This window comes from Monodon monoceros, unplaced genomic scaffold (genome assembly GCF_005190385.1).
Source record: "Monodon monoceros isolate NGI ecotype Baffin Bay Population unplaced genomic scaffold, NGI_Narwhal_1 Super_Scaffold_19, whole genome shotgun sequence".
Taxonomy (NCBI): Eukaryota; Metazoa; Chordata; class Mammalia; order Artiodactyla; family Monodontidae; genus Monodon; species Monodon monoceros.
Window position 1 is genome coordinate 29592728 of NW_021703775.1, and position 21425 is coordinate 29614152.

Consider the following 21425-nt stretch of genomic DNA (forward strand, 5'->3'; position numbering starts at 1 on the left):
AGTTTTGCGTTTTGGAACTTTATGGAATTTTTTTTTCTTGAATATTTTCAGTCCTTGGCTTGTTAAATTCACAGATAAGGAGGGCCAACTGTATATTACATATAAGGGATGTGGACCCTCAGAGCCAAATGGGAATTCTGGACCAGGTGATGGAAGGGAGAGAGGTCTGTATCACACTGGCATGTTTCTTGTAAAAGAAGTAGGAAACACAAAGGAGAATAAAGAAGAAGATGAATCATATTAACACTTGTCAGAGATATACATTGTTACTATTTTGGTTACACCCTTTAAGATCTTTTTTCTGTGCACATATATGGGTATAAACACACACATTTCATTACATAAATGTCATGTGGTACATACTGTTCTTTGTCTTGCTTTTTATACTTAGCGATAAGTTGTGGACAGTTTTCCTTGTTTCACTGTGTACCTACCATGATTTAACTAATCCCTTGTTACTGCCCCTTTAGGTTACTGACAGTGGTGGCCGATATATAATACCGACACTGTGCACATGCTATTTTTATGCTTAGGTTATAGTCTTTAAGTAGAATCAAAGAATATGTGCACTTTCAGCGGGTTTGGTACATATTGCCCAATTGCCTTTCAGAAAGGATATATCAACTTAGGGTCTCCAGTCCTATGAGAGTGTCTCTTTCACTACATCCTTCCCAATACTAGGTATTATCATTATTTTTAACTGCAAATTTGATAAGCAAAATAGTGTTTCATTGTTACTGCTTTATTTTTCTTTATTATTATTATTTTATCACTTGGACTTTTATTTTTTTATAGGCCAACTAGTCATTGGTAATTCTCTTGACAAATTGTTTGATTATGTACTTAGTTTTCAATTGGAATAGTCTTTTTTCGTTTTATTTGTGCAGTATTTTATTATTATTATTTAGTGTGGTTTATTCTTTTTGTCTTACTGATTGATAAGAGTACTTGATGAATAGTCAGTCTATTAACTCTTTGTCTTTTTTATATTACAAATATTTTATCCTAGATTGTCATTTGCCATTTAGTTTTGTTCACTATTTAAGCATTTGTAAAAGTGAAATGTCCATGCAATCGAGGTAGTCTGTCTAGGCTTTCCGAACGACTGGGCTGGAGTGGCCATGACTGGGAGCAGGGAGGCCCCATTGGTGGCCCCTGCACTGGTACCAAGGTGGCAAGACGAGGCCCACAGTCAGGGCCAGGCTGGAGAGGATGGAGCTGTGCAGTTCAAGACAGAGTAGAGGTGATCAAGATGTGGTGATCTTGAGTGGGGGAGTGAAGAAGGAGGGAGAGGAGTCTGGGGTGACTCACAGGGTGCTGACCTGTATGGCAGAGTGAGCAGGTGGAGGAAGAACCAGAATCGGGAATACAGGAAGAAAGGGGTTAGGGGTCAGGCGCAGAGACTGTTATAATTCCTCTAGGGATTGTTGTTGGAGTCTCCTGGTAGAGAGAACTCTTTGGTGTTTGAATCTGTAGGCCTGGCCTTGCTTCTGTCTTTGTGTCAAGCTCGGAGAGGCTTTCTCTGCTACAGAATTATAGATTTAAATAAATTCTCTTTTAATACTTTGTTTCATCTGTTTTTTTAGGATTTTTTTTTTTTTTTTTTTTTTTGCAAACCAACACTGTTTTATTGTCAACAGAACCTGCCTGGGGAAGTAGGGGGCCCACTCCGCCCCCGGAGGGGCTATGGACCTTGGTTGTCTGGGGCCCGTGGGAGAGATGGGTCTGTGCAGTGAGAACAGCTCTGGCCACCACTGGCACCTGGGTGGTCAGAGACAGGGTCTGGGGGGCCAGCAGGGGGCATGGGAGCCCCCGGGGAGCTGGGTCTTGGCTCCCCCTGGCTCATCTGCAAGAGGCCAGTGAGGGCTATCAGCTCAGGCCCACTGAGCCAGGCGGTGGAGCAGCCAGAGGATGGGATGGGGAGGACCCAGGGGGACATTACTGGGGGTGGGAGCAGCAGTTTCAGAGAGCCCATCACCTGCTGAGGGGCCTGAGACAGGTGCAGGGGAGCATGCTGCCCACAGGACAGCGGAGGGTCAGAAAGAAAGAGGTCTTCACAGCGTGTCACTGGGAACCCTGCATCCCTGTGTGCCTGCTCTCCACTCTGATGTCCTGCTAGATGGGCCTGAGGCCTCTGCCTGAGGCTGCCTTGTACAGAGGCCAGAATGAGGGATGGCATGAGGTCCGGCCTGAGAAGGAGGTGCCTGACCCACAGCTGGGTCCCCACACCAGCCGAGGTCCCGCTTGAGCCTCATAGTTGGGGTCCCAGGATGCCAGCAGCGTCATCTTTGACGGGGCCACCTCCCAGGTCGTCTGTGGGGAGCGGGGAACTGGGGCTCCCGGGGACCGCTCGGCAGCCAGGCCTGGGGGCAGCCAAGGCAGCAGCTGCTCCTTCCGGTCCAGGAAGGCCTTCGGGACCAGGGCTGAAGGCTGTCCTGTGGGGTGTTCTTGGTTCCCCCAGGGCTTCCTCTCCAGAGTCCCAGGCCTGGCACCTGCTCTTCACCCACACGCCACTGCCGGGAGGTCCAGGGCAACATGCCACATCCAGGGGGAGGGCAGGACAGGGCCCTGCACCGCCCGGCCCGCCTGCCAGGCCCCTCCCGGCTCCCACTCGGACCCAGCTTCCCTCAGCGGCCCGTGCTGGCCTGTGTGCCCCTGCGAGCCCAGGTTGCGGCCCACCTCACAGGCTTTACATTTAAATGTGGATGGAATTTGTCATATTTTGGGGATTGCGAGTTAAAGATTTAACTTTTCCCCTAAGTGACTAATGATTAAAACATCTATCCTTGCTCTCGTGAGCTGAAATAACACCTGTGTCTTACAGCATATTTCCATGTATATACCTGAGTCTGCTCTAGAATTCTCTGGTGTGTTCCACTGAATTGTCTGCTCCTGCACCAGCGCCGTTCTGATCACATTTTCTTTAAATATATCTAATAGGTGCCAGGGTAAGGTGTACTTCACACTTTTTTTTCCTCAGAATTTCCTTTGTTCTTTTAGGATGGACTGCAAAATCATTGTAAGCCCTGCTCCCTTGGACTGCACAGTGGGAGCTGGAAACACGGGTGACCCCATTGGGACCCTTTGTATTCATAAGCACCAAATATACCAGGAACTAGGTTTGGTGAGCCTGGACTTTCTTCTTGATACAGAAATCACATGGGGCCTCTTTAGGAAGAAGCCCCTCACTGCCATTGACTTGGGGCATTGCCCAGTCTCTGGCCCAAAGACAGTCCTGTGGACCCTCAGAGCCCCTATGTCCTTGCTGCTGTGGCTGTTACAGCACCCAGCCATATGCTCCCCACTGTAGCCAAGCCAGCCTATACTGGGGTTTTATTTTCCATCTTGCAGGGAATCCTGTCTCTAGCCTGTGCCCTCAGTGCGCTCTCCAAGCCTGCTGTCCTCTAATGATTTTCTGTAGGTTAGCTCTGAGGATCTTTTCTTTTCTTTTTTTTTTTTTTCCAATATTTATTTATTTGGCTGCCCAGGGTCTTAGTTGTGGCACACAACTTCATTGTGGCATGCAGGATCTTTAGTTGCAGCCTGCAACTAAAGTTGCAGCATGCATGCGGGATCTAGTTCCCTGACCAGGGATCGAACCCACGCCCCCTGCATCGGGAGCGCGGAGTCTTAACCACTGGAACACCAGGGAAGTCCCTGGGGATCTTTTCTTAATCTGTTCTTAAATGTGTTTCTTCTAGAGAATTCATAATTGGCAGCATTGTGATGGCTTCTTCCTAGTTTCTTCTGTGCATGTAAGTTTTTCCCTATTTCGCATTTGCTAGGCTTTTTCTTATTTAAGTGACTTTTTCAGGGTCTTTTTTATTGAGTCATGAACATACCATAAAGTCACAAATCGTAAGCATACATCTCAGTGAGTTTTTATATATGTGTACACTGTGGATCCACCACCCTGATCAAGATAGGTGTTTTAGAGTTAAGAAGCTGTTGATGGGAGGTTGGGTAGAGGGAAGTCGTGAGTGTGTCCCCAAGTTGCCATCTTTTTGTAGAACTGCCTTTAAAGAGTGTTAAGGAGGGAGCCACATATCAAGTCTATACGGTATGTGGAGAGCAGAATGGTTAGGAGTGATGGGTCATGTTTTGGTCCTCCCCCATCCTAGCCATGGGACTTTTGTGCCTCAGTTTCAACAATTGTAAAATGGGAGTAGATGATAGCTCTTACCTCACAAGGTTGTCGTGAAGATTACACAAGGAATTACATGTAAGTGCACAAAAAATGTTAATTGTTGTTTTTGTTGTTATTAATAATGAGGAGGAGGAGGCAGTAGTTCTTAATGAAGGGCACACATCAGAATCACCTGGGGCACTTTTGCAAAATATACATTCTCAACCTGGCCAGATGTACTGAGTCAGAATCTAGATTTTAAACACCTCCCCAAGTCATTGTGTTGCTTATCTTGGTTAAGAACCACTGGGCTGGAGGTGGCCATGACAGGCTGCAGGAAGATCAGTGGGTGGCCCCTGCACTAGTGAGGGCTGGAGAGGATTGAGCTGTGCAGATTCAAGGCAGAGTGGAGAGGTGGCCAAGATGATGACCTTGGGTGGGGAGCAAGGAGGGAGGGGGAGGAGTCTGGGGTGACTCACAGGGTGCTGACCTGAATGGCGGCTTGAGTAGGTGGAGGATGAGCCAGAATTGAGACTATCGGAAGGGGGGGTGGGCAGTGGGCCAGAGACTGTTATAATTGTCCTTGGGACTATTGAGTGGAGGCTTCTGGTGGAAACACCAAGTTAGTATTTGGATCTGTAGGCCTGAGCCTTTGGTGATTTTCAGGGAGTCATCACTGTGAAGGAGGTAGGTAAAGCCATGGGTCTAGTTGTAGAGTGAGTGTAGAAGGCGGGAGAGGGCCAAGTTCACAAGCATGCACCTCTGGGAAGGCCTGCGTCCACGACTTCCTCCCTCCTTAGAGACAGAGAAGCACTTATTTCTCATGTATTAATAGCCCCCTTGCTGAGGACTGTTGGGGAATAAAATCAGTCTTCTCACTTGAAGATGAATAATAACTATGGGTCACTTCCTTTCCTCACAGGTCTCAAGGGTTTCCACATCTGCAGACGGAAGAGCTTAATCCTCCATCAGTATCCTCCGACAGCACATTCAGTTGGGGGCAGTGTCTTATCTTCCGACGTCCGTTCACCCTCATGCTTCACACATACTCTGCCACTGATGGTTTCTTAGACTCTGGCTTTCTTCAGGTCCTTGATATCAACCAGTTACCCTTTGGTAAGAGATTAAGCCATTCCACTACTCTCCCAGAGGCATTTGCATTTAGAACTACAGGTATAATAGAAATAATGGAAGATGTTGCATTCCTGAGGGAAGGCGATCCTGGAATGAATTATTCATTTGCTCATTCTAGAACGTCCCATCCTTCTGCCCTGCCACCCCCTCTCTCTATTCCTGCTCGTGCCTTGGTAAACCCTACTTCCTCCAAGAAGACTTCCCCGACTCCTGTCCCTTCCAGGTGAGGCCAGTTTTAGGGCTCTGAACAGATTCCATTTGGCTTCCCAGTTGAGGGTGGAGGTGGCAGGGATGGATCTCAGGAAGATGTAGCTGCAGGATGGATGTGCATTAGGTCTCTGCATTTCAAACTTCCAGTGAAAAATATATCTTATGTCCCAACTACCGCACACACCTACATACAGATATATAAAACTGAAACAAAAGTTTTGTAAAAATAACACTCACTACGTGTGATGCATTTGGATATTTTCTGTTCTATTTATTTTTTAAAAGAAAATGCTGGTTATAACCCACTGAACTGATTTCACAACCCAGTAATGGGTCACAACCCACAGGGTGAGAAATGCAGAGTGAGATCGTTACTGCTCAGAACAACTCTGAACACAGCCAAGGGGCCCTGTGCAGATGTTGCCCTTTGGGTGCCTCGAAGAGCTTGCAGAGGATGGCACTGGCAGCGGTGTGGTCCGCCTGGTGGTGCTCTGCTTTCTCCGTGGAGTCTCCTTTCAGGGCCCCAGTTGGTTGTGCCATAAAGTGGCCACAGATGCTTTCTCAGTGCTGTGGAAGGAGGTTGAAGTCTATAAAGCACTCCATACACCCCTCAGAAAGATGCTGGCTCAGTGTGAAGTGTCACAAGGCTGTATACCTCATCCCATTTGATGAGGCTCCTCATGGAGACAAAGCTTCCAGGCCCCATGGGGCTCACGGGTGCTGCTCACCTGGGAGGGCTAATGGATAACAAATAGAATAAAAGCAAAACAGGGAGCCCTTGCATGCAGCATAGCAGTGACAGAAACATCTTCCTGGTTAGAGGATGGATGATAAATATATGTAAGGAACATTCCAGGGGGCAGTGAGTCTTGGAGCCGCATCTCCCTTTGGAACTGGAAGTTACTGAAAACCGAACCCACAGAAATAGCTACCTCAAAACCCCTGCATTTAAGCCAGGTGTTTTATCCCTCTGAGATCCTCAAAGCCTGTTGACATTTACTTAGTACGCTTTTCTAAGAAAAGTGGCTATCTGATGTCTCAACCCACTGCAGAAGAAAATTGCCTGGAAGGGTGGTGGTAGGTCTTTTCCAGAGAGAGACATGTAGATAACAGGAAAGTAAAAGCCATGGGGAAGGATAGAGAAACAGTAAGAAGGGGACACAATCATGTTATTATCTAGTTCCTTAGGGAATGTTCCTAATGACCACTTATGTGGGGAAAGGACATTTTTTAAAGCATTAGAGAGCAGTGGACCACATTTTAGCAAGATTTCACTTTAAAGTGGTTGGCCATTGAAGTTTCACTTTTCAGGAAAAGTATTCATGAGAACCTCAGTGATTCTGCATAAATTAGGTGCTGTTGAACTGCCCCTGATTAGGGCTAGTCATGGGTTTGAGGCATGCTGTAATCTCAGGTTCACGGGCAAGTCCTCCCCACCCAGCCCTAGTCAGCCTCATAGCCTGAAACCCCTCCATTACTGTTACTGTTGGGTTCCGTTGTTCACCTGTGTGAATTTGTGAATAAATTCTTTCCAATCTGAAAGCTTCTTGATAGTGGCTCCCGGATATTCTGAAGGTAGATGTAGAGAGAGAACTCTGATCTGGACCCCACCTGAGGATGGGGTGGCCTAAATGACCAGAGAGCAGGACAAAACCACTGGGATTTGGACTGTGGTGAGCTTTTAGGGAGCAGTGGGGGGCAGGCTTGGAAGCTGAGTTCCACCCTTTTCACTGCTTTCACTACTTGAGGACAGCCCACTCACTGAGACAGAGCCAGGTCTCTGTTTCTTCCATAGCCTGTCCCCTCGCGGCTCACTGGCCACCTGATCCCCAGATCTGCTTCTGTGAGTTACCCTGAGTGACTGCAGGGGTGCTCCAATAAGTAAGGGGACCTCAAAGAAAAGCCAGCTGTTTCTGAGACAAAGGTCATTTATTCCATATCATCTGAGAAAGCAACCTTTAAGTAGAAGGCAGTGGGGTTGGTGGTGTGTCACACCACCAGGAGGTTTCTGTCTTAACAATAGATTGCTACATAGTATGCATGCATAATACATTACAATTCTAGTACTGATATTTACAAATGCCCTGTGACTACAAAATGAGGAAATTTCTCCCAGGGGAGAGAATAACAACAATAAACTAAAGTAACAATACCAAAAGTCTTTGAAAAGATCTCAGGGGTTTGCGGGACTTCGGTGGTGGCGCAGTGGTTAAGAATCCGCCTGCCAGTGCAGGAGACATGGGTTTGGCCCCTGGTCTGGGAAGATCCCACATTCCATGGAGCAAGTAAGCTCGTGCGCCACAACTACTGAGCCTGTGCTCTATAGCCCACGAGCCACAACTACTGAGCCTGTGCGCCTAGAGCCCGTGCTCCTCAAGAAGAGAAGCCACCGCAATGAGAAGCCAGTGCACCGCAACGAAGGGCAGCCCCCGCTCGCCACAACTAGAGAAAGCCCGTGCACAGCAACGAAGACCCGATGCATCCAAAAATAAAAATTAATTAATTAAAAAAAAAAGATTTCAGGGGCTTTGGCCAGAAATGAATTGGGGCTTGGTGTGGTGGTTCTGAGAAGCTGCCTAATGGAATTCTTTTTTTTTTTGGTAGGAATGTAATGTGAAGGGTAGAGAAAAACCACTCAAGCTTAAGCACTCTAACTAGTGGAAATTAGATTCTGATGATGAAATCACAAATGATTTTAACAGGGAGAAGAAAGGGCATCAGCAAAAGAAGACCAACGAGCTTAAATTTTCAATGAACCTACTGTTTTCTCACATGTACACGAGATACCTGGTGTGTGATACACCCATGTCAGAACGTCCAGAAGGAGCAAAGTCCAGAAGTAGAAGAGATTGTAAAGGAATCCTAACCAGCACAAAGGTTGCTTGTCTGCTTCCTTATTGAAGTCAAGAGGAGGAACAAGGCAGACAGGCCTTCTGCTGGGGGGAAGCACAGACTATTCATGTCAGAGAGAAAAAAAAGGTGCCCAATTCCCATTTGCTTCCAACTCTGCCTCCCTTGAGAATAGTCCCCAAACTGAGGAGAAAAAGTAACATCATATGGAATAAAATGAGGCTCCCGACAGTAGAGGAGATGTTAGTGGAACCCTCTTCCTGGGGGCAAAGACCGCTGTCACATTTCCCATCTAGGTTGACTCACGTCCCTGAATCAGTACTTCCAGGGAGAGGCGGTCTAACTAGAGACAGATCCATTTATTAGTCCTAGATTTCAACATAGATAAGGAAACTGAAACCTGTCCTTTTCAGCAATTTTTAAAATTTAAATCAGTAAAGACCCACTAGGTAGGCTTCTCTAAGCTAAAGATGACGTAGCTCTGGGAGGGACAAGTAAATGGCTTTGGGGTGACAAAGTCAGGATTTGAAACAGTCTTATCAGGGTGGAAAAAGAGGAAATTTTATAAGGGAAAATTTAATATATTTGGGTTCAACAAATTTAATCATCCAAGTGCGTAATGGGGGTGCCTGAGATGGGCTTATGGAGGGGCCTGAAGGGGCTGGTTTTCCACAGGCTCCTTGTGGACCAGGAGTGTGGGGCTCAAGAGAGCCCAGGCACACACCGGAGGTGCCAACCCAGAACAAAGGAGGGGGTGCAGCCCATTTCCACTCCCTGCTCCTTAGGACACGTGGATGTCCAGTGTGGGGTGCAGGCTTCTGGAGACTAACAAAGAAGGAAACATTCAGGGCAGGTCATCAGGTTGGAGAGGGTCTGGGGACAGAGCAGTGAGTGATGTGGCAAGGACCATCAGCTTTGGGAAGAGAGGTGAGTCCAAATACCTGAAGAGTCTCCTGAGAGTGAAAGGGGAAAATTCTGTATGTCCAGAGGGCGGCCCAAGTTAGAGGGAAGTAGGCCTAGGTTCTGCCTGAGGAAGATGCACTGTGTCTTCCCTGTCAATGGAGGGTTTGTATGGCCTTTGGATGGCCTCCCTGCCAGGGACATCTCAGAGGGGATGCCTAGCGAGGTGGCATGAGGATTCTAAAGTTCCTTCCCAAGATGCTCCGTCTGCCATGGACGAGGAGTCCGCAGAGAGCACCTTTGCCCAGGTACTTGGGAGTAAGTAGCTGTACAAGGGCAAACTGAGGCTCCAGGTTCAAGTCCTGCTTTGGTCGCTTTGTGTGTTACCTTTGACTAGTTACTCTCTGCACCTTGGTCCCTTCATTAAAAATATGGATCATGGCAATAGTACACTCCTACCAGGACTTCTGTGAAGTTTAATTGAGTTAAAGAGAGGCATTTAGAACTATTCCACAACCTTGGTAAGGGCTGTGTACCAGCTAGCTTCAGTGATGGTCATCCACTCATTGTCACCAGCACCATCACCTCCGCTGTTTCATCACACAGTGCTGGAGGAGTAGAGATGAGCAGGTTGGCTCCCTGCCCTCAACAAGTCAAAGCCCAGTGTGGAAGGTGGAGGAGTGTCGCATGTGGGGATGGGGTTTGGGGGAGCCCAGGGCACGGCCACTTGCGGAAGGCTTGTGGGGCGGGGTGGCAGTCCAGGGCCTCCTTCCTCTGAGACCAGCTCCTGAAACCATGGCTTGACTCCACAGCATTTCCAGGCATCCCAGGACTGCTGTCTCGTCAGTCCAGTGCTCTCCCTGGCTGTTTGCTCTGGGGGTGGCTATGCACGAGGTACCCCTTCTGCACCCCATCAAGTGCTAGGACTGGCCAGGCTGGCTTGGCAGGTCCAAGGGTATAGGAGTGCCACAGGGTCCCCCGGCACAGCTGGGGCCCGCAGACCCTATTCCTGAGCTTTAGGGCCCCAAATGCTAAAGCTCCCTGTGTGCCTCCTCTGTGCCCGGCACTGTGCTGGGTGTCCTCCTGCAGAGTCATGGCACATCGTATGCTGGGAGACAGGTGGTATCAGTCATCCCCATTTTACAGCTAAGTAAACAGGCTGCGACATTAAGTGTCTTGTAAAGGTCAGGGCCAGGACTTGGACCGAAGATTTCCAAGGCCAAAATTGGGTGCCATTTGCATACCCCACCAGAGGTGACTCAGCCGAGAACCCAGCCCTCGGGAGGAGTTGGAGCCAGAGGTCTGATAGCTGACTACTCCAGCCCAGGGGAAGGGCCAGAAGGGCTCTGAGAGCCCTACCCTTCCAGGCCTGTCTCCTGCTCCCCGAATCCCTGCCTCCTCATGAGATCCCCCTCACGAAGCCAACGCCCGCCTGGGAAGTGCTCAGGGGACCCCGTCTTGCAAATTGGTCCCTGCCTGCTCACTCTTCATGCAAACATCTCTCAACCAGTGGTCATTTTGAAAAAGGAAGGCAGTGGTTTAGGGAAAAAACATGTTTTTAAGTAGTGGTGGCCTTTTTTTTCCCCTAAAGACTTTTTTGTTTTGAAGAACAGTTTCAGGTTCACAACAAAATTAAGAGGAAGCGTTCCCATGTACCCCCCGCCTCCACACATACACAGCCTCCCCCAGCGTCAGCATCCCCCGCTGGATCCATGTGTTTGTTACAACTGATGAATCTATGTGGTGGCCTTTTTCCCAGAGTTTTATCTGAACTTGCTTGAAATTGAAAATACATATTCTGTGTGAAGAGAATGTGTGGGAACCTGTGCCCACCCTCCTGCCTCTTGACCCCCTTCTACCACCCCACCCAGATTCTGCAGAACCCGGATGTAGTTTATGACCCCTGCTCTGAGGTGGGGAGAGTTAGCGCTACTCTTTGTTAATGAGCTCTTCCCCAGATTGTGCCTCTAGAACCTAAGTTCCATGTGGCAGGTTTTTAAAAAAATTATGCTAAAAGATACACAACACAAAATTTACCATTTTAACCATTTTTGAGTGTACAATTCAGTGGCATTAAGTACATTCATATTGTTCTGCAACCATCACCACCATCCGTTTCCAGAACTTTTTTTGTTGTTTATTTTTTTTAACATCTTTATTGGAGTATAATTGCTTTACAATGGTGTGCCAGTTTCTGCTTTATAACAAAGTGAATCAGCTATACATATACATATGTTCCCATATCTCTTCCCTCTTGCATCTCCCTCCCACCCACCCTCCCTATCCCACCCCTCTAGGTGGACACAAAACACCAAACTGATCTCCCTGGGCTATGTGGCTGCTTCCCACTAGCTACCAATTTTACATTTGGTAGTGTATATATGTCCATGCCACTCTCTCACTTCATCCCAGCTTACCCTTCCCCCTCCCCGTGTCCTCAAGTCCATTCTCTACGTCTGCATCTTTATTCCTGTCCTGCCCCTAGGTTCTTCAGAACCATTTTTTTCCAGAAATTTTTTATTATCCCAAACTGAATCTCTCTACCCATTAAACAATAACTCCCCATCTTCTCTTCCCCCAGATTCTGGTAACCACCATCCTACTCTGTCTCTATGAATTTGTCTATTCTAGGTAGACCTATTCTGGGTCTGTTCTCATAAGTGGAATCATACAATATTTGTCTTTTTGTGTCTGGCTTATTTCACTTAGCATATTGTCTTCAAGGTTCATCCATGTGGTAGCATGTGTCAGAATTTCCTTCCTTTTTAAGGTTGAGTGATATTCCATTGTAGGTATATGCCATGTAATTCTATGTTTAATTTTTTGAGGAACCGTCATACCATTTTCCACAAAGGATGCCCGATCTTATATTCCCACCAGCAATGTACAAGGGTTCCAGTTTCTCTATGTTCTTGCCATCGTGGCAGGGGGTTTTTGTTTGTTTTGTTTGTTTGTTTTGTTTTTTCTGGCTGCACTGCCCGGCATGTGGGATCTTAGTTCCCCAACCAAGGATTGAACCCGTGCCCCCTGCATTGGGAGTGCAGAGTCTTAACCACTGGACCGCCAGGGAAGTTCCAGGGCTTTTTAATCTCTTGTTCATGGGACAGAGACTAGAACAATGCCCAGCACATAGTAGGTACTCAATAAATATTTGTTGGGTTAGGTGAATCGGTGGCTTTGGTCTCTAGGCAGCTGTACCAGGGAGCCCTTGTACCTGTCAGCAGAACCTTCCCCTTCTAGTCCCTGCTCGGCTCTAAGAGAATCACCCTTTTGATGGGGTAAGTCATCTACAGGTGCCCACTGGTGTCAAGAGAAATGGTAGTACTGTGGAGGTCAGGGAATCGAACATGCTGGCTAGCATAGGAGTGTTTTTAAACTGTGGGTCTCGACCCATTTGTGGCTCGTGAAACCAGTTTTTAGTGGTTAAAAGCATTTATTAAAAATGAAATCGAATAAAAATATTAGGGCATACTACATGGAAAAAGAGTAAGTATCATTTACCTATATCATTTGTGAAACTTGTTTTTTTGCCTAATGTTTGTGTACATGTGTAATAGATCACCAAGAGTTTGAAAAACACTTTTATTTAAGGTCTGTAGCCTCTGCCTGAAGAATTCTCATAGCAGGCAGCTTACTACCTCACAAGGAAGCCCTCACCATTTGGGGATCTGCTGTAATATTGGAACATTCCTCAATGAACAGAAACCTTTGCTTTGGAGCCCTACTCCGTGCTGGGACCTGTAATGGGCACTGTTAGCTAAACTGCCCCCACTACTACCTATCCCATGTGGGAAGCAGCCCAGCTCTGAGGTCCTACCTGCAGGGCAGAGCCTTCTGCACTGTGTCTTTTGATTGGGACTCATATTAGACACACTGTTTTTCTCCAGTGAAGGCATCTGAATATGGGGACATCTGTGTCCCATTTGACAGGCAGGCAGGCCTCCCTTGGTTCCTAGACAGATCTAGTCTAGGATGACTGCTTCCTTGTCTGAGGTGTCCTCTGGGCTCCCCACATCTAATTTACTGCATGCTCCATAGTCCACATTTTAAGTCTAGCCATCCCACACTTGCCCTCCAAGTCTGATGAAAAATCCACCCACCATTATTGTGCAATGCTGAGGCAGATAAGGAGAAACAAATGTACTTATAGATTTATATTTCTTATTTCTTCATCACTTCTAGGGTTATGTTACGAGCCACACCATGCCCAGGCCTGGGTTCCGTGTTCACCTCTCCTGCATCTCTCCTACCACAGCCTTGTGACACAAGTCTTGTTGCTTAATTTTCTTCTCCTACTAGTGGAGGAGGCTCTTATCTCTCAGAGGGCAGTAACTGTTGCATTCATCTTTCTGTCCTTGGACCTCGCACATGAAGTTTGTGCTCCATATGTATTTGTTGACTAGATGGATGTATGAATTTTACACTTCTTGAGAGTAGAGACTCAGCCATTCCCTTTCTTACTGAGTCCACATCTCAGTCCAGCCCAGGCCTGAGCCCATAATAAGGCTGATAGTTTGGCCAATTGATGGGAGTGCTGGAGAGTCAACAGGAAAAGTTTCCCAGGTCCAACTGGATTTTGATTCTCAAGGAAATAAAGAAACCCAGAGGCTAGATTCTCCCAAATACCTGGAGTGCCTGTCAGTGAGAGGCCAGACCCTATCACTTGCGAACCATGATCCTGGGCAGTGAGAAGGTGGTATGGTGAGGTGGGAAGAACTTGGATAATGAAACAAGAGAGGGGCTTTATGTGGACCAATGGTGATCAAGTGCCAGGAACTGAGGAGTTTGGTTAACTCAGCTCTCTGCCCCAAGGTCCAAGTCTAAAAGAGACAGAGAGGGAAGGAAGGAAGAAAGGAGAGCGAGAGAACAAGAGAGTGTGCCTAGACTTGGAAGCTAGATCAAACTGGACCTGAATCCCCTTTCCATCTCCTTTAATTATGGAACTGTAGACATGGTATTAATCCTCTGAGTCCTGGTTTCTGCTTCTATGGAAAGAGAGTTAGATAATACATGTGACAGGCCCCCTCACTGTTCCTGGCACATGGTAGATAATCAGTAAATAATGGGAATTTTTAGTACCATTGCATCATGTTTGGCATACCTTATCAGTGTAGGTCCAGCTGATACAAGCCAAAAGAGGTCATTTATTAGAAGAATCCTAGCTCACCACCTTGAAGAAAGGGTTGACCTTGAGGCCTCAGGAAGTCCAGGAAAATTGGACCTAGACTTTCAGGAACAGGAAGGCTGCCTTTGGACAGAGGTAGTGCCAGCCTCCTTGTGTGATCTCCAGACAGAGTCTCATTGGCAGGTTTGGATCCTGTGCTGACAGTCCCACTGGGAATTGAGGGAGATGGAGGTCTCCCTCAGAAAAGTGAGACGCTGTATCCAGAAGAAGGGAGGGGGAGATGGCTAGATGGGCAGAACTGTTGACCATGACACATGAGTTTCCCCTCCACTCCCACCTTCTACCCGAAACCTGGTGCTCAGGTAGCCCACTAGGTAAATTTTCAAGTATACTTTTTCGAAACTGAATCTTCTTTTTACTTTATACTTGGCCCCGTCCTGTGTTCTTAGGAAGGCTACCAGAGACCTTGGGTTTCCAACAGAACAAGTGGCTCAACTGAAACAGACTGAGGACACAAGTACTGAGATTGCCGAGCATCCTTAAGTGCCAAGTCCTCCACAGGGCTGTGGGGGAAGGGTCTGGGGGAGGGACCCATCGCGAGCTTTGCCAGCCCTTTCTGTTCCTCTTCTCTCCCCTTTTCTGCTCCCGCTATTCTAGGCAGCAACATCATCCACTCAGTACATCTAAAAGGCCTCCAAGCCTGAGGGTTCACAGTAAGGGGCCTCAGGCCCGAGTAGGCTGAGAAGTGGACCTACCTCCTCAGGACCGGGAAGTCAGTGTATTTGCCTTGATGCCCTTGTCCTCCCTCCTTCCTCCAAGGTTCCTAGCGCCAGTGCCCTGGCACCCCACCAACACTTGTCCATCCCAGGAGGCACAGCTGGCTGTGAACCTTCCCCTTCCCTTTGCCCTTGGCAAGTTTCCTGTGTGGCCTTCCCTTTCAGCCAGTTGTATGTCGGGAGGCTCAGATCAGTTAATTCCCACACAGGTGTTACATTTAAAATCCCAGAAAACTTGTGTTTTCTATGGGAGATTTAAGAGAGAGTGTCAATTGCAAAGGGTAACTCTAAGGATGAGCTCCTCATTGTGGGGTCCCCTGGGCAGTGTAGCTCTAGTGCCTGAGGGAAGGAGGGAGGGAGGGAGGGAGGGAAAGAAGGTGAAGGAAGGGAGGGAGGGAGGACTAACCGGTGGGAAGGAAGGAACCAACGAGGAGCGATTTCAGGTCACAGTCACCTTCCATCCACCCCGTAAACAGATGGCCGCCTCCTCTGCCTACAAAGGTCTGGCTTTGTGGCGGCAGCTGGACTCTACCAGCCTAGCATCTTTTAAAAGGAAAGAAAATAGGGCTTCCCTGGCGGCGCTAGTGGTTAAGAGTCCGCCTGTCGATGCAGGGGACACGAGTTCGTGGCCCGGTTCGGGAAGATCCCACATGCCACGGAGCGGCTGGTCCCGTGAGCCATGGCCGCTGAGCCTGTGCGTCCGGAGCCTGTGCTCCGTCCGCAACGGCAGAGGCCACAACAGTGAGAGGCCCGCGTACCGCAAATAAATAAATAAATAAAAGTAAAGAAAATAAATTTTTAAAGGGAAATGATGAGAAGCAGTGAAATGTGGCATTTGGGTAGGGGAATCTTTTTCTTTCTCTCTCTTTTTTTTTTTTTTAGATATGATAATCCACAAACCACAAACTTTACCCTTTAAAGTGTATAATTCAGTGGTTTTTAGTATATTCATAAGGTAGCGGAACCATCATTGCTATTTAATTCCAAAACGTTTTCATCGCCCCAACCCGTTAGCAGTCACTCCCTACACCCTACTGGCAACCACTGATCTACTTTCTGTCTCTATGGATTTACTTATCCTGGACATTTCGTGTGAATAGAATCATACAATCAGTGTCATTTTGTGTCTGGTGCCTTTCACTTAACATAATGTTTTCAAGGTTCATCCATGTTATAGCACATGTCAGTACCTCATTCCTGATTATCGTTGAAAAATATTCCATTGGATGGATATACCACATTGCATTTGTCCTGGTGGATATGTGGATTGCTTTCATTTTTTTGGCTATTATAAATAATATTGCTGTGAACATTCACGTACAAGTTTTTTTTTTTGCGGACATGCTTTCAATTCTCTTTGAGTATACACCTCACAGTAGAGTTGCTGGGTCATATGGTAATTCTGTGTTTAAATTTTTGAGGAACTGCCATGGGTTGGGGATTTTTGATAGCTTCTTTCCTGATTCTAAACATCATATACGTTCATTGTAGAAAATTTATAATATGCATAAATGTATTAAGAAGAAACTTAGATTCACTCTAATTATATGACCCATTAATAACTACCTTCAATGTATTGGTGTATTTGCTTATGTACATCATTTAAAGAATTATATTGTGCTTAAAATATATACACTTTTGTATCCTAATTCTTTCACTTTACCTTTATTGTAAGCATTTTCAGTGCCAATAAATATTATTATAGTGTGATTCTTTCTGACCACATTCTATCATCATTGGATGCACCATAACTTATAACAACTTATATATATATATAAGTTATATATACCTTATTATAACGTATAACAACATGCTATTCTTGGACATACTCATTTCCACATTTCTATGATTATCACAAGTGGTTCAATATCTTTGTATGTAAATGTCCATCCATATCTCTGATAAGTTTTGAGATAAAATCTTAGAAGTGAAATTCTGGGTAAAAGAATGTGAGCATTTAAAAAAATAAAGCTTTCATTCTGAAATGATTTTAGATTTGCAGAAAAGTTGCAAAGATAGTACAGCGAGTTCCCATATACCCTTCACCCAGCTTCCTCTAATATCAATATCTTACCCGGCCAGATTATATTTGTCAAAGCTCATTGATTAACATTGGTGTGCTACTATTAACAAAACTCCAGATTTTATTTGGCTTTCACCAGTTTTCTTCCTAATGTTTTTTTTCCATTCCGTGGAAAATTCAAGATACCATGTTGTATTTAGGAAGTGAACACTTTTAAGACTTTTGAGTGTGTGTGTGTGTCAAAAAGGTGCATCAATTTATATTCTCATCAATAGTATAGGAGGAAAAAAACTTTGCCAACCTAATAGACATAACAGCAAAAACAGTAATGTGAATTTAACAGGCTTTTTTTTTTTGGCCATGCCGCACGGCTTGGAATCTTAGTTCCCCAACCAGGGACTGAACCCAGGCCCTCGGCAGTGAAAGCGCGGAGTCCTAACCACTGGACCACCAGGGAATTCCCCTAATAGGCATTTCTTAATTGTTACTGGGTTTACAGATTTTTTCATATTTGGTGGCCAGCTGTACTTTTGTTTTTGGTTCCCCAATCATCTATAGGGGTTTTTGTCCATGTCTAGGCCTTTAGCTTCCATCCAAGCTGACATACTACCAGTGTCAGGTGAGTTTCTAGAAAGCCATCACTGCATCCTGCAAAGTCACTAGGGTAGGGGCCCCGGGGAATGGTTGGCCTGCCCAGATGCTCCCTGCAGGATTTGTTTCTCCTACAGAGACCTGCCCCAGGTCGTAGAGCCCAGGTGACAGTGAGGTGTGTTCTCTGAGAGTGGGCTCAGCTGGCGGCCAGGAAGCCAGCTGTGTACAAAGAGCAGTACAGGGTGGGCGGTGACGTGTTGTCAAGAGCACTGTCTTGGAGTCAGAAGAATTGTGCTTTCGTCCCACTTCTCTTACTACTTATGTGAATTTGAGCAAATCCCTTCCATTTACTGAGCTCTAGTTTTTTCACCTGGTTAATGGGCGAAATCTCAGGGACCGAATGAACGGTTATGAAGGCACTTTGTCAAGCGCTGTACAAATGGGTGATGTGGTCAGAGGGAACCATGTTGTGAAGGGGAACTGAGAAGTGCCTTGTGTAGACAGTATGAATCTCAGTCCACCACCCTCCTGAGATCAACTTAGTTCCAACCCTGAGCTCCCATCTGGTCTGACAGGGAGGAAATTCCATCTTGGTCACTATAGGCCCCTTCCCAGTAAGGGTCACCCCAGAATCCAGGAGGCTCATGGTGTTGCCTGGGAAAGGGGCCTTCTATGGGCTGTCCACTCACATGGGCCCTGGTGCCCTGTGAGGCTCTGACTCTGCTCCAGACCACAGTCAGGCTTCTGTGCCCAGGGTCACATTCCGTCTGGTCCTGAAGCTCAAAGAGGACAGATCTAAGACCTTGGAATGGGAAGGGAGAAGAAGAATGCAACCATCTAAACACAAGTTAGTATCTGAGAAAGTAACCTGGCCACGCCTAGAGGACATTGGAAGATATTTCCTCTTTTCCAAATACTGTCACAAACTCGCAGTGTGGCCTCTGGCACGTTACCCATTTTCTCTGAGATGGTTTCCTTAGCTGTGCAATGAGGGGTGGGTTTCATAACCTCTAGAGCAGCCATGGGTGCTCTCCATCCTAGAGTCTGCCAGTCCTGGGTGGGGGGACGAGGTTTTCTTTCATTTTGATGTGCCTGGCCTTTCCCAGTCACAATCACATGACCTGGCCAGGAGCCCTTTAGCAGCATGGCTGACAGAATGTTACCGAGGCCTGCTGCTTGTCTGACCTGTGAGGGGTCTGTAGCTCTGTGTAATCTTCACGGTAAGTATGAGCTAGCTCTGGGTTGCTAGCTCTCAGTACATTATCTCATTTAATTTGCATTAATGCTTGTCGGGTTGGTCCTATTTTTCATTTTATACGAGAGGAAACAGAGACCAGGTAGCTTTCCCATAGCCAAATGGTGGGGGAGGGGCAGAACTGGCCTGGCCCTGACGCTGAGCTTTCTAGCTCACTGGGTTGTGTCCCCTCTGGGCCAGAGGGAACCTGAAGGCAAACGTCCTGGGATGCGTGTGTGACCATTCTGAGAACCAGTCTGGGAAAACCCTCCCCGAGGAGACTCCCAGGTTCTCACGTCCCCCAGAGTCCTGAGCAGTTGGGGAGAGGGTATTGGGAAGTGCATAGGAACTCCTGGGGATGAGGGTTCTCTGGGGGCAACAGTAAGCATCTCTCAGAGTTCTGGGGTCTCTGCCTGGACAGTAGGCCCAGGACCCTGCCTGCACGCCCATCCTGCAGAGGGCTGTCCTCCTTTCTCCACTCATGTTCCTGCACAGGTGGTCCAGGGTACCTCACCCGCTTCCTCCTTGGGCCGGGGTCGGGGTGACATCTGGGTTTGCATCCAGGCAATGGGTAGGCACATGCCATTATCACCATGCACCCCCCAAAGGCAGGGACCCACATCTGGGCCTTATCACCTAGAGACAGGTATGAGCCAGCCTGCAACGGTGCAGTGACACAAGCAAGCCTCCCCTTAGTGATTCTGTCACATAGGTCCCTCCACTGCCCCCACAGAGTTACTCCTACTAATTTCAACCTCTCTCCCCTTCACCCCATGGGCTGAAAAATTGGTTGTTGAAAAAGAGAGAATCTCTAAGACCTTATGATCCTCCAAAGATGCATTCTATCCAACTTGCCTGATGAACTTGTTGGGAAATGGTACCTTATTTATCCAAATCTTAAGTCAGGTTTGGGATCATATGGATACAAAAATCATGTTGGGCCATTTCTTGCCAGTTGTACTTACTAAGCTCTTCCTAGGAGGTACTGGGCCAGAGACACTGTGAGTACAAGAAAAGTTCTAAAGGCCAGCCTTCATTTAACAGATGGAAAGAGGACAGCTCAGAGATACTAAGGAGCTCGGCCAAGGTTATACAGCTACTTAGGGGCCGTCGTGGGTTTGGAACTCAAGTTTCCTGCCTTTTGGCCCTGTGCTCTTTCGACAGCATCCTAGGCAACTTACACTATGGTTGAAGGAGCAGGAATGGCACCTCTGGAACAATTACAGAACTCTTCGAGGGGAGCAGAGTTCCCCTTGTTGGTGATTTCCCACCCACAGTGGGCTTGCTGCCAGTGTCTTTATGTTGTTTACTTATATATGCTTGTCTGGGGGGTTGTAATTTTCTTTTGAGACACTGGGAAATCCCGTAATTTTAAAAAAAAATCAGTGAAATTGAATTCCTATATTTTTGCCCAGTTTGTGCTTCTTCAGTGTGTGTGTGTGTGTGTGTGTGTGTGTGTGTTTCATATTCTAGCACTTTCTATCCTCAGACAATTTCACATAGGTTGGTCTGGGGGAGGGCTCTCTGTCTATGTGTGTTTTACCTGGGGCACAGTGACAGAGACAGAGCAGAGTGGGAGTGAGGTGTGGGGAAGAGGCAACGGTCGCCCATGCGGAAAGGAGGCATCATGCCATCTTACTCTCTGGGAGCCTCTGAACCTGGAGGAGAAGGGGGTCTACAACGGTCGTGCACTGGTGGGGTGAGATGGTGTCTCTGGGAAAAAGGAAAGAGGCTGGTAAAGGGTTTTCTTAACCCAGAAATGTATAGGTTTTGAAGGTTCCTGACAGTGTCAATGTCATTCATTCATTCACTCAGATAACCCTGGAAAGAATGCAACAAATAATGATCTAAAATCACCTCTGGGGGCTTACCTGGTGGTGCAGTGGTTAAGAATCCGCCTGCCAATGCAGGGGACACGGGTTCGAGCCCTGGTCCGGGAAGATCCCACGTGCCGCGGAGCAACTAAGCCTGTGACTACTGAGCCCACGTGCCTAGAGCCCGTGCTCCGCAACAAGAGAAGCCACCGCAGTGAGAAGTCTGTGCACCACAATGAAGAGTAGCCCCCGCTCGCCATAACTAGAGAAAGCCCGCGCACAGCAACAAAGACCCAACGCAGCCAAAAAAAAAAAGAATAAATAAAATCACCTCTGGGCAAAGGCCCTGTGTCAGGTTCCAGAAAAGATGTGTTTTATGTCTAAGGATGTGTCTTGGTTCTGGAGAATCAGCCTCCTCTGGTCCAACGGCCTGACTGAGGGCTTCCACTCAGCCTCCAGGGCCCCGGAGAGACTCCTGGCCGGGCTGGGCCTCCTGGGGCTGGGGTGTGGGAGAAGGCTGCCAGCCACACCGCTGCCTCACCAAGATCAGATGGGAGGGAGTGAGGTGCTGGGGAGCTGGGCCTGGCTTCCAAGGAAGAATGCCACTGCACCTCCTCTGAGAAGCCAGTGGGCCGAGAGCAG

At 47.4% G+C, this 21425-nt stretch overlaps 1 protein-coding gene and 1 long non-coding RNA gene across 5 annotated transcripts in view; one reads left to right on the top strand and one right to left on the bottom strand.

Moving 5' to 3' along the window:
- Window positions 1-7389, top strand: part of LOC114900691 — a 78040-nt gene extending 70651 nt beyond the window's left edge. For all 4 annotated transcript variants that reach the window (XR_003794919.1, XR_003794915.1, XR_003794920.1 and 1 more), the window contains 2 exons: window positions 3702-3755; window positions 5049-7389. This is a non-coding gene — a long non-coding RNA (uncharacterized LOC114900691). The remainder of the gene's footprint in view (window positions 1-3701; window positions 3756-5048) is intronic.
- Window positions 1669-2498, bottom strand: LOC114900690 (histone deacetylase complex subunit SAP25-like). The gene is given in 2 exon segments (XM_029232039.1): window positions 1669-2118; window positions 2121-2498. Coding segments are annotated over 2 exon segments (600 nt in total). The 5' UTR covers window positions 2287-2498; the 3' UTR covers window positions 1669-1684.
- Window positions 7390-21425: the final 14036 nt, after the last annotated feature.